This window comes from Odocoileus virginianus, chromosome 21 (assembly GCF_023699985.2).
Source record: "Odocoileus virginianus isolate 20LAN1187 ecotype Illinois chromosome 21, Ovbor_1.2, whole genome shotgun sequence".
Taxonomy (NCBI): Eukaryota; Metazoa; Chordata; class Mammalia; order Artiodactyla; family Cervidae; genus Odocoileus; species Odocoileus virginianus.
The window spans coordinates 32,315,754-32,328,988 of NC_069694.1; the positions used below are offsets into that span (position 1 = coordinate 32,315,754).

The 13,235-nt window shown below is 35.6% G+C and overlaps 1 protein-coding gene across 3 annotated transcripts in view; it reads left to right on the top strand.

The window, feature by feature from the left end:
• The window catches only part of GRID2 (glutamate ionotropic receptor delta type subunit 2), a 1,526,424-nt gene that overhangs the window by 769,919 nt on the left and 743,270 nt on the right, over positions 1-13,235 (top strand). For all 3 annotated transcript variants that reach the window (XM_070452150.1, XM_070452151.1, XM_070452149.1), the window contains exon 3: positions 6,339-6,623. In XM_070452150.1, coding sequence (XP_070308251.1) covers positions 6,339-6,623 — 285 coding nt within the window. The remainder of the gene's footprint in view (positions 1-6,338; positions 6,624-13,235) is intronic.

A 13,235-nucleotide genomic window follows, 5' to 3' on the forward strand; every position in this document is an offset into this window, starting at 1 on the left:
CTAGGAGTTTTATAGTTTCTGGTCTTACATTTAGATTTTTAATCCATTTTGAGTTTATTTTTGTGTATGGTGTTAGAAAGTGTTCTAGTTTCATTCTTTTACAAGTGGTTGACCAGTTTTCCCAGCACCACTTGTTAAAGATTATCTTTTCCCCATTGTACATTTTTGCCTTTTTTGTCAAAGATAAGATGTCCCTAGGTTGTGGATTTATCTATTTTGCCAATAGATAAATTATATATTTTATTATCTATTTTGATAAATAAAAATTTATCTATTTTCTATTTTGTTCCATTGATCTATATTTCTTTCTCTGTGCCAGTGCCACACTGTCTTGATGACTGTAGCTTTGTAGTATAGTCTGAAGTCAGGAAGTTGATCCCTCCAGTTCCATTCTTTCTCAATATTGCTTTGGCTCTTTCAGTTTTTTTGTATTTCTATACAAATTGTGAAATTATTTGTTCTAGTTCTGTGAAAAATACTGTTGGTAGCTTCATATGGTTAGCATTGAATCTATAGATTATTTTGGATAGTATACTCATTTTCACTGCATTGATTCTTCTAATTCATGAACATTGTATATTTCCATCTATTTGTGTCATCTTTGATTTCTTTCATCAGTGTTTTATAGTTTTCTATATATAGGTCTTTTGTTTCTTTAGGTAGATTTGTTCCTAAGTACTTTATTCTTTTTGTCACAATGATGAATGGGATTTTCCTTAATTTCTCTTTTTATTTTCTCATTGTTAGTATATAGGAATGCAAGGGATTTCTGTGTATTAATTTTATGTCCTACAACTTTACCACGCTCATTGATTAGCTCTAGTAACTTTCTGGTGGAATCTTTAGGGTTTTCTATGTAGAGGATCATGTCATCTGCAAACAATGAGAGTTTTACTTCTTCTTTTCCAATCTGGATTCCTTTTATTTATTTATTTATTTATTTATTTATTTTCTTCTCTGATTGCTGTGGCTAAAACTTCCAAAACTATGTTGAATAGTAGTGGTGAGAATGGGCACTCCTGTCTTGTTCCTGACTTTAGGGGAAATGCTTTCAATTTTTCACCATTGAGGATAATATTTGCTGTGGGTTTATCATATATGGCTTTTATTATGTTGAGGTATGGTCCTTCTATGCCTGCTTTCTGTAGGGTTTTTATCATAAATGGATGTTGAATTTTGTCAAAGGCTTTCTCTGCATCTGTTGAAATAATCATATGGTTTTTATCTTTCAATTTGTTAATATGATGTATCAATTAAGTGATTTGCGAATATTGAAGCCTCCTTGGATCCCTGGGACAAAACCCACTTGGTCATGATGTATGATCTGTTTAATATGTTGTTGGATTCTGTTCACTAGAATTTTGTTAAGGAATTTTGCATCTATCTTCATCAGTGATATTGGCCTGTAGTTTTCCTTTTTTGTGGCATCTTTGTCTGGTTTTGGTATTAGGGTGATGATGGCCTCATAGAATGAGTTTAGGAGTTTACCTCCCTCTACAGTTTTCTGGAAGAGTTTGAGTATTATAGGTATTAGTTCTTCTCTAAGTTTCTGGTAGAATTCACCTGTGAAGCCATCTGGTCCTGAGCTTTTGTTTGTTGGAAGATTTTTTATTACAGTTTTGATTTCCGTGCTTGTGATGGGTCTGTTAAGACCCAGAGGGATCGGGTGGAGAGGGAGGTGAGAGGGGGGGACCAGGATGGGGAATACATGTAAATCCATGGCTAATTCATTTCAATGTATGACAAAAACCACTGCAATGTTGTAAAGTAATTAGCCTCCAAGTAATAAAAATAAATAGGAAAAAAAAAAAAAGATTTTCTGTTTCTTTCTGATTCAGTTTTGTAAGTTTATACTTTTCAAGGAATTTGTCCAGTTCTTCCAATTTGTCCACTTTATTGGCATATAGTTGCTGATAGTAGTCTCTTATGATCCTTTGTATTGCTGTGTTGTCTGCTGTGATTTCTCCATTTCATTTCTAAGTTTGTTGATTTGATTCTTCTCTCTTTTTTTCTTGATGAGTCTGGCTAATAGTTTGTCTATTTTATTTACCTTCTCAAAGAACCAGCTTTTAGTTTTGTTGATTTTTGCTATAGTGTCCTTTGTTTCCTTTTTACTTATCTCTACTCTAATTTTTATGATTTCTTTCCTTCCACGAACCCTAGGGTTCTTCATTTCTTCTTTTTCTAGTAGTTTTAAGAGTAAAGTTAGGTTATTTGTTTGGTTTTTTTCTCTTCTCTCTTGAGGCAAACTTGTTTTGCTATGAACCTTCCCCTTAGTACTGCTTTTACTGAATCCCATAGGTTTTGGGTTGTGCTGTTTTCATCTTCATTTGTTTCTATGCATATTTTGATTTCCTTTTTGATTTATTCCATGGTTTGTTGGTTATTCAGAAGTGTGTTGTTTAGCCTCCATATGTTTGTATTTTTAATAGTATTTTTCCCCTGTAGTTGACATCTAATCTTGCCACATTGTGATCAGAAAAAATGCTTGAAATGATTTCAATTTTTTTGAATTTACCAAAGCTAGATTTATGACCCAGGATGTGATCTGTCCTGGAGAATGTTCGGTGTGCACTTGAGAAAAAGGTGAAATTCATTGTTTTGGGGTGAAATGTCCTATAGATATCAATTAGGTCTAAATGGTCCATTGTATCATTTAAAGTCTGTGTTTCCTTGCTAATTTTCTGTTTGGTTGACATATCCATAGGTGTGAGTATGGTATTAAAGTCCCCACTATTATTGTGTTCTGTTAATTTCCCCTTTCATACTTGTTAGCATTTGCCTTATGTATTGAGGTGCTCATATGTTGGGTGCATGCTGCTGCTGCTGCTAAGTTGCTTCAGTCGTGTCCAACTCATATATATTTACAATTGTTATATCTTCTTCTTGGATTGATCCTTTGACCATTATGTAGTGTCCTTCTTTGTCTCTTTTCACAGCCTTTATTTCAGGCTATTTTATCTGATATGAGTATTGCTACTCCTGCTTTCTTTTGGTCTCTATTTGCATGAAATATATTTTTTTCCAGCCCTTCACTTTCAGTCTGTGTGTGTCCCTTGGTTTGAGGTGGGTCTCTTGTAGACAGCATATATGTGGGTCTTGTTTTTTGTATCCATTCAGCCAGTCTTTGTCTTTTGGTTGGGGCATTCAACCCATTTACATTTAATGTAATTATTGATAAGTGTGATCCCATTTCCATTTACTTTGTTGTTTTGGGTTTGAAACAAACTTCTGTGTTTCCTGTCTAGAGAAGATTCTTTAGCATTTGTTGAAGAGCTGGTTTGGTGGTGCTGAATTCTCTCTGCTTTCACTTGTCTGTAATTATGAATTATTCATATGAATATGAATGCATATGAATTATTCATATTTGAATGAGGTCCTTGCTGGGTATAGTAATTTGGGTTGTAGGTTTTTCTCCTTCATCACTTTAAGTATGTCCTGCCATTCCCTTCTGGCCTGAAGAGTTTCTATTGAAACATCAGCTGTTATCTTTATGGGGATCCCCTTGTGTGTAATTTGTTGCTTTTCCCTTGCTGCTCTTTGAGTTTGATCTTCATTAGTTTGATTAATATACGCCTTGGGGTGTTTTGCCTTGGGTTCATCCTGTTTGGGACTCTCTGGGTTTCTTGGACTTGGGTGGCTATTTCCTTCCCCATTTTAGGGAAGTTTTCTACTATTATTTCCTCAAGTATTTTCTCATGCCCTTTCTATTTGTCTTCTTCTGGGACTTCTATGATTCAAATGTTGGAGCATTTAACATTGTCCCAGAGGTCTCTGAGGTTGTCCTTATTTCTTTTAATATTTTTTTTTTCTTTTTTCCTCTCTGCTTCATTTATTTCCACCATCCTATCTTCCACCTCATTTATCCTATCTTCTGCTTCAGCTATTCTACTCTTGGCTCCCTCCAGAGGGCTTTTATCTCACTTATTGCATTATTCATTATTGACTGACTCTTCTTTATTTCTTCCAGGTCCTTGTTAAACATTTCTTTCATCTTCTAAATACTTGTCTCTAGTCTATCTGTAAGTCCATTTTGTTTTCAAGATTTGGGATCATCTTCACTATCATTATTCTGATTTCTTTTTCAGGTAATTCCCTATCTCCTCTTCTTTTATTTTTTTGGTGGGCATTTATCATGTTCCTTCACCTTCTGAATATTCTGCCTTTTCATTTTGTTTAGATTGCTGTGTTGGGGTGCCCTTTATGTAGGCTGGATGTTTGTGGCTCCTCTTTAGTGTGTAGCCTGCTCCCTGTGGGTGGGGTTGGACAAGTGGCTTGTCAAGGTTTCCTGATTAGGGGAGCTTGCATCTGTGTTCTGGTAGGTGGAGCTGGATCTCTTCTGAAGTGCAATGAAGTGTCCAGTAGTGAGTTTTGGGGTGTATGTGGGTTTGGCTGGCTTTGGGAAGCCTGTCTTTTAATGCTCAGGGCTGTGTTCCTGCTTTGCTGGAGAATTAGCATGGTATGTCTTGCTCTGGAGCTTGTTGGCTCTTGGGTGGAGCTTGGTTTCAGTGTAGGTATAGAGGCTTTGGGGTGAGCTCTTGTCTGTTAATGTTCCCTACAATAAAGAGTCAGTCTCTGATGTTCTCAAGTTTTGGAGTTAAGATTCCTGCCTCTGACTTTCAGTCTCATTCTTACAGTAGCCTCAAGACTTCTCCATCCATACACCACAGATGATAAAACATCTAGGTTAATGGTGAAACAGTTCTCCTCAGCAAGGGACACCCAGAGAGGTTCACAGAGTTACATGAAGAAGAGAAGAGGGAGGAGGGAGATAGAGGTGACCAGGAAGGGAAGAGGGGGAGTCAAAAGGGGAGAGACCAGTCTAGCCAGTAATCAGTTCCCTAAGTGTTCTCCACAGTCTGGAACACCCAGAGAGATGCACAGAGTTAAGTAGAGAAGAGAAGAGGGAGAGAGGAGATTGAGGTGACCTGGTGGAGAAAAGAAAGTCAAAAGGGAGAGAGCAATCAAGCCACTAATCACACTTCTCCTTTTGAAGAGAACGGGCCGACTTTCTGGGTGCCTGGTGTCCTCCACCAGCATTCAGAAGTTGTTTTGCAGAAGTTATTCAGCATTCAGATGAGCTTTTGATGAATTTGTGGGGGAGAAAGTGGTCTTCCCATCCTATTCATCTGCCATCTTGGGACCACCCCCCAACTGGCCAATATATTTCATGGAGGTACTTATCATCTAACTTTTCCTTTGAATTTTTCAAAAATTATGTAAAAAACTAAAGTGTGAATACTGAGAATGTTATATCTAGAATGCATCAGATCTAGAATAAATACTTGAACAATTATGATGTCTTACCTTCTCCAGTGGAATTAATTTTTCCTGATTCTTTCTGTATTTTCTTTTGGTTTTTAAATTCTTGACTTCAAAAGTTGGAATTCTGATATATCACTTCTGAACTCTTTTTTTCTATAGATGCTATGTCTTTATATTTAGTTATAATTTATATTTATTCTTGTTTTTTGAAGTAAGAGTATATGCATGCACACATTAGTTAAAATGAAGCTAAAACAGATCATACACAATGCAGTATAAATTAGATATTGTTCAGCTGGAAACCAGAATGAGGTAGTTTCTGAAATGCATTATTTTATTTAACTATGAGTTTTCTGTAAAACAAGGAAAAAAACAAAAACATTTCCATTTCTCCAGTTTAATAAGAAAGCCGAGTGTCACTGAAGTTTTAGGTAACAGAATGACTCTCTTCTCTGTGGCCAGATGTGCCTTTCTCAAACTCTTCATCTCCCCCTTCATTTATTTACAAAACCTTGTATTACATATTCAGTAAAGAATTACCTTTTCTTTGAATTATTCATTGATAATTATATACTGTCACTTGGAGAAGGAAATGGCAAACCACTCCAGTATTCTTGCCTGGAAAATTCTATGGAGAGAGGAGCCTGGAGGGCTACAGTCCATGGGATTGCAAGAGTCGTTCACAACTTAGTGACCAAACCATATACCTGTCATTAATTGGATGCCTATCACATGAGAGACAAATAGCAAACACTGAATTATCTCTGACCTTCACAATAATCCTGAAGGATTCCTGCTTAAATGTCTTCTTTACAGATGATTAAACTGAGACTAAGAGTAGCTAAGAAATTTGCATGAAGTCAGATAGCTGTTAATAGTTAGGATAGAATTCTTGATCTGAATCCCAATAGTGGTTTGTAATTGAAAGATATCCACATATAGAATGTTCTTTAAAAATATACATATTTCCATAGTTGTATAATAACTGTGTAACCTTTATTTACTGCTCTTTGTAAAAGGGAAAGCATATGAAACCTATATTGACATGTGAATATTACTGTACTTTCTTACAGCCTGTGAACTTATGAATCAAGGCATCTTGGCCCTGGTCAGCTCCATTGGCTGCACATCAGCGGGATCCCTCCAGTCTTTGGCAGATGCCATGCATATCCCCCACCTCTTCATTCAGCGCTCCACAGCTGGGACCCCAAGGAGTGGCTGCGGACTCACCCGGAGCAACAGAAATGATGACTACACTCTCTCTGTTCGGCCACCTGTCTACTTAAATGACGTTATCCTGAGAGTGGTCACGGAATATGCCTGGCAGAAGTTCATTATATTCTATGATAGCGAGTATGGTAAGTGTTTGTTACTTGCATGGGTTTTGTAAGCTGCTATTTATGGCAGTTATTTTGTTGAATCTTGAAAAACTTGAAGAAGTTATTATTTGTGGTTTTCATGTCCTGTCATAGTCTTCCAAATCAGGCACCAATGACAGAAAAATTTTGTTAAGACCTCAGGTTCAATCTTTTGCATATATCTTGATCTTTCAAATAATGGGAAGTTATTGAAAACAATGCTATATTTTTTCCTCTTTCAAAAGCATTTATACCTACATATAATAATAAAAGAATAATTTTGGGCTGATTGTAGAACACTTAAAAATATTACCCATTTCTATTTTTCAGTTAAAAAAAATATCTGAAGTATTTTTCTTATGCTTTTGTATAGACTTTAGAATCTACTTAGTACTTAACACTTTGAGGGTCATTGAAATTATAATGCCTTATATTTAGCCTAGCATATTGTCTCCAATGTGAACTCTCACAAAAATACTGATTAGTATAAAGATACTTAATTTATTTAACTTTCCAAGGTAAAACACAAGGTATTTTACTTAAATCATTTTGCTATATCTTAAGAAGATATTTTGTCTCAATATTTTTACTTGTGCTACATTAACAAAAGTAAGCAAAAATAGGGCTTCCCAGGTGTAAAGAACTCTCCTGCCAATGCAAGAGACATAAGAGACTCAAGTTTGATCACTGAGTCAGGAAGATCCCCTGGAGGAGGGCATGGCAAGCCACTCCAGTATTCTTGCCTGGAGAATCCCATATATAGAGGAGCCTGGCAGGCTGCCATCCATAAGATCACAATGAGTCAGACACAACTGAAGTGGCTTAGCAACACATTTAATAGTAAATAATTAAATAATGTTATTTTTGTTTAAACACTTTTTTCCCAAGTTAAAATCTACCTGTTTTCTATCTGACTAATCCCAGAGATTTTCAAACCTAGTTTCTCTCTTATTTTTGTCACTAGGAAGAGAGGAGAATAGAGATTGATAGGTTCAAATGAGAGGAAATAAACAGATTTTGATAAGGAATATATATTGTGAAACATGTGCTTCCTTAGAAATTTGCCTTAAGAAGGAGACAGAAAAAAAAAATTCCTTTCAGTGTGGATGGGCCTGGTTTTTACATTTTTATTTTAAAACGTTAAGATTTATGCTCTAAAGTGCAACTTATTTTCCTTGCAAATAAATAACTATTTAAAAATGAGAGTTTTCTTACCCTAATCTGCTCAGCATTTTGAACATAGAGAACAGTTACACAAGAGTGGCCAGAAAGTGACATCAATAGAACCAAGCACAAACAGGTTGGCAGAAAGCTGGGAGCAGCAAACAAGAGCTCCTGTGGACTCCTAGGGACGGAAAGCAAGTGGCAGCTACATTAGCCCTAAATATTCAAAGGTCACATGGGGTTTGGGCAGCTGAGTTCCATTAAACTTGATGGGTAGACTTCAGCCAAAATCCTGTGACACTCTCTAAAAGCACAGTCCTTTGTCCCCAGGACGGAAATCCTTATTTTGTTGCTTAATTCATATTACTTAGGGGTCACAGAACGAAGACCAAGAGACTAAAATGAATAAAGTAAACAAAAAGGAAATAAAAATAATTGGCTCATCAGTAAAAGTAAGGATGGAACACAAATCTGATAGTCACTAGTAGAATTATTTAGTGAACATAGTAAACTCTAGCGCTACTGTCAACATACTGAGTATCCCTTTGTCAATTTTTTCTAGTCAGATTATCTATGGATTTTATAACCATAAATTGTATTCTCATGACCTCTACTCAAATATAATTTGAAATATTGAATTTTTAAATTCTAAATCTTTATTTAAGAGGAGAAAACACTGCTTAGTTAGTCCTATCAAATTGTCTGTAAAATAAATAACAGAAAAATAACTTTTGATGATGTTTCTACAAATTAAAATGAGATTTTTACTGTATGATTACAAATATCCATGAGAAAAGAAAATTCCTTATTATCTTGTTCCCAAGTCCTACATGGATTACACTTAGGGAATTTTTATAAAAGAAGACATTTTGATTACTGGTAAGTAATTTTTTAAATGTACACTAAATTCATGGCCACACACTCCTTTGCATACATTTGAATTTCCCCAATCTCTTTTCTTTCGATCTCCTTTGAATAAATAAGATGCTTACAATCACATATTTGTATCCTCTTAGAACCGGTGTTTGTTTTAGGAATAATGAAAACATTTTCCTTTACTCTGATGATAAACTTTATTTTAACTTATTTAATTTAATAATTCATGAAAAAATATCCTGATTGTACTTTTAAAATCATTTCCAGTAATACTCTTCTTCAATGAAAGAAAATTTTCCTTTGATACTTACAATAAATCTTGCTAGTAAAGAACTGGGCTATAATCCAAAATAAACATCAAGCTATCCAAATATCTTGTATCTTGAAGAGGGCTACATGTATTTACATATACATTCATCATAGTCCTCATTTTAAGTTCAAACATTAAAATTATACTTGACTTTTATCTTGGTTATCAGGAGTTACTTTCATTAAGGAATAGATTAAGCATCATCCATGGATGGAATCAGGCCACCTGCTGAAGCCAAATGTTATTGAAGATGTATTTTGCTTAGAAAAATATACTTAAAGAAAAAGATTAGGCTTCTTATCCAGTTTATCAGAGGAACACTTTTTTCAAAAGCAGTTAATTATGATTATGAGCTTAAATTAAGATTTAAGTTGGCTTAAAGCTCAACATTCAGAAAACTAAGATCATAGCATCTGATCCCATCACTTCATACCAAATAGAAGGGGAGACACTGGAAACAGTGACAGACTTTATTTTGCGGGCTTCAAAATCACTGCAGATGGTGACTGCAGCCATGAAATTAAAAGACGCTTACTCCTTGGAAGGAAAGTTATGACCAACCTAGACAGCATATTAAAAAACAGAGACATTACTTTGCCAACACAGGTCTGTCTAGTCGAGGCTATGGTTTTTCCAGTAGTCATGTATGGATGTGAGAGTTGGTCTATAAAGAAAGCTGAGCACTGAAGAATTGATACTTTTGCACTGTGGTATTGGAGAAGACTCTTGAGAGTCCCTTGGACTGCAAGGAGAGCCAACCAGTCAATCCTAAAGGAAATCAGTCCTGAATATTCATTGGAAAGACTGATGCTGAAGCTGAAACTGCAATGCTTTGGCCACCTGATGCAAAGAACTGACTTATTGGAAAAGACCCTGATTCTGGGAAAGACTGAAGGCGGGAAGAGAAGGGGATGACAGAGGATGAGATGGTTGGATGGCATCACTGACCCAATGGACATGAATTTGAGTAAACTCCGGGAGTTGGTGATGGACAGGGAGGCATGGCGTGCTGCATTCCATGGGGTTGCAAAGAGTCAGACATGACTGAGCGAGTGAACTGTACTGAACTGAGAAGTATGAGCCCAGTGTAAAAGTCTACTATAAATTCCTTAACAAAGAAAATTCAAATCTTTGACTCTTAAGTAAGTGGATGAAGACCCTGGTTTGATTCCTGGGTGGGGAAGATCCCTTGGAGAAGGGATAGGCTACCACTCCAGTATTCTTGGGCTTCCCTTGTGTCTCAGCTGGTAACGAATCTGCTTGCAATGCAGGAGACCTGGTTTTGATACCTGAGTTGGGATGATCCCCTGGAGAAGGGAAAGACTACCCACTCCAGCAATCTGGCCTGGAGAATTCCATGGACTTTATAGTTGATGCAGTCACATAGAGTTGGACACAACTGAGCAACTTAAAAAATAAAAGAAAGAAATGGGTGAAAAGACAAAAAAAAGTGTGAAACTCTATTTGAATGGAGTGACTCAACATTTTTTAAAAGACTTGAAGTGTTGACCTTTTAAAACTGTGTCATTCAAGAAATATTCATTATTCCCTTGCTTAGTGAAAATGAAAAACATGACATTAAAAATTTTACAGAATGTAGTCTTTACCTTTAAGAAACATAATTAAAATAGAAAATATTTATAATAATCTCAATAAAGAAAATAGTATGTTGTGTCATAAATAATATAAACTGAGTGCTAGTGGTATGCAGTGAAGAAAGTGTTTAATTTAGGCAGCAGTGGTCAAAGAAGGCTTCATGGGTAGACTCTGATCTTGATTATTGCCTCTCAGAATCTTACCTAACTTTCACAGTGTTTGAGAGGCAGCAACTCCAATAGACACTGTGAACAAATCTTATAGAAATAAAAATATTAAAAATAGTATCTCTGAGCATTTTTATTGGCCAGGCAGTAGAATAAATATTTTACATTATATTATTGAATTTTCTCAATAGCTCTATGAAGTAGATTATAGTATTATCACAATTTTACAAATTGGAAAACAGAAACAACTGATGGGTAACTTGTTTATGAAATATACCTAAGAAGCATCATTACTGAGTTTAAAGTCTGACCAGAGCACATACTCCTGACCATGTATAATGAGTATGAAGAGAGTGCAGTGAACTATCACACCAGAGTATAACAAGGGGATAATCTTATAGGAAACATTTATTGATATCCAGGCTGTTGTAAATGCTTTCGTGTTCGTTTAATTCTCATAGCAGCTCTGTGAGGTAGATGATGTTGATGATGGTAATTATATTACAGATGAAAAAAGCTGAGATAGTAAGAAGTCAGGTGACTTGAAACCAAGTTCCAAAAGCCTGAATTCAAGCACTGATAGTGTCTCTTCCTGCTTTCAACTACTGGACTATTTTGATGCTATAGAAATAATAAGATTAATTTCTGACACAAATTTCTTAAGAATTTACAAATGAAAATGTGTCAAAGCATACCTGACTTTAAGCCTGCATATTAATATCATTCAAGAAAAAAATGTTGTACATCAATTCTGGAGGTTTGTTTATCATTGTAAATTTGAAAACAGGACAGTCATTGAGTCAAAGTAGGCTGACTTCTCAACAGAAATAGCTGCTTGCCCATACAATAACCGTTCTCCTCCTTAGGCCAAATTTGCTTGAGAGGGTAATACTTCCAGTTGAAAAACTATAGTCCCCAGATTGCTTCCAGCTGGGGCTCTAATGTGTTATAATCAAGGACTGTGAAGGGTCTGAAATTTTTGCCCTGTGTGTGTGCGAGCGTGCGTGCTCAATTGCTTCTGTCGTGTCTGACTCTTTGCGATCCCACGGACTGTATCCACAAGACTACTCAGTTCATGGGATTCTCCAGGCAAGAAAACTGGAGTGGGATGCCATTCCCTTCTCCAGAGGATCTTCCTAACCCAGGAATCGGATCCCTCATCTCCTCCATTACAGGCAGATTCTTTACCACTGAGCCACTAGAGAAGCCCTGAGATTTTACCCTACTTGCAAGCTAGCCTGACTCAATTATAGGTACGCTGGCAGAAAACACTAAGCTCCTGAATTAGAGGGAGAGGACTTTAATACTTGGGGCACAGCAAGCAACATGAGCCTTATCGTAGTTAAAACTTTCTGTTCGTATTAGACACCATTAAGAAAATAAATAGCAAACTGTAAACTGGGGCATTAATTTCAATACATATACCTGAAAAACTTATGCAAATACATAGACTCTATAAAGGGCTCAGAGAATTAAACAAACAAAACTACAAATCAAAAATATGAGACCAACACAGATATAACAACTGAAAGTGTGCAAAAAGTTTGTTCAAAGAATTCATATAAGAAGATATATAAACAGCCAATAAACATAAGAAGTGCTGAACATTTTTAGTCCACAGGTATATGCCAATTAAAATAAGATACTAATCAGTACCCACTAGACTGACTGAAGGCCATTACTACACATGGGCAAGAATGTGGCAAACCAAAATCCTCCACAGAGAGTCGTATGTAAAAATATACAGGCACTTATGGGACCATTTGGCAATTCATTACAAATTTAAATATTTGTCCACCACGTGACTTACCCATGTCACTTCCAGGTATTTACCAAGATAAATGTGAATGTATATCTTTGCAAAATCTTACATAAAAATCCTTATATTAGCATTATTCATAAAGTCCAAAACTGGAAACAACTTAAATATCCATAAGTTTGAAAATGGTTCAAGGAATTGTGGAGTGTTCCTCCAATGGAATCCTATTCAGCAATAAGAAGAAATGAACCACTGAAATATTCAACTATAAAAATTTGAGTGAAATAAGCCTGCAAGAAAAGAAGTATATGCTATAGTATTCCATTTATATGAATTCTGGTAACATATAAAACTAATCTTGGTGATCCAGTCATAAAGTGGTTGCGTCTCTGGGCCAGGAGTGGACTGTCTGGAAAAGGACACATGATAACCTTCTTTGGTACCAGAGATATTCAATTTTTTGTTTTGAGTGCAACACAATAAACCTTTGAATTATACATGTAAGTTCTATTTATTTATTGTAGGTAAATTATATCTTATTAAAAATTAGAAGACAGAAAAACCTATTAGATAATCTGAAAATGAAAAAAAAAGTAAAGAAAAAGAAAAAAAGGAAAAAATCAATTTACTTAGAATTTCGAATGAAGAATCAGAATTAAATTGTGATCACTTATTGATTATGGTTTCAGAGACAAAGGGTTAGAATTGAGTGTAGTGGACACCTGGAACCCAAATTTGAT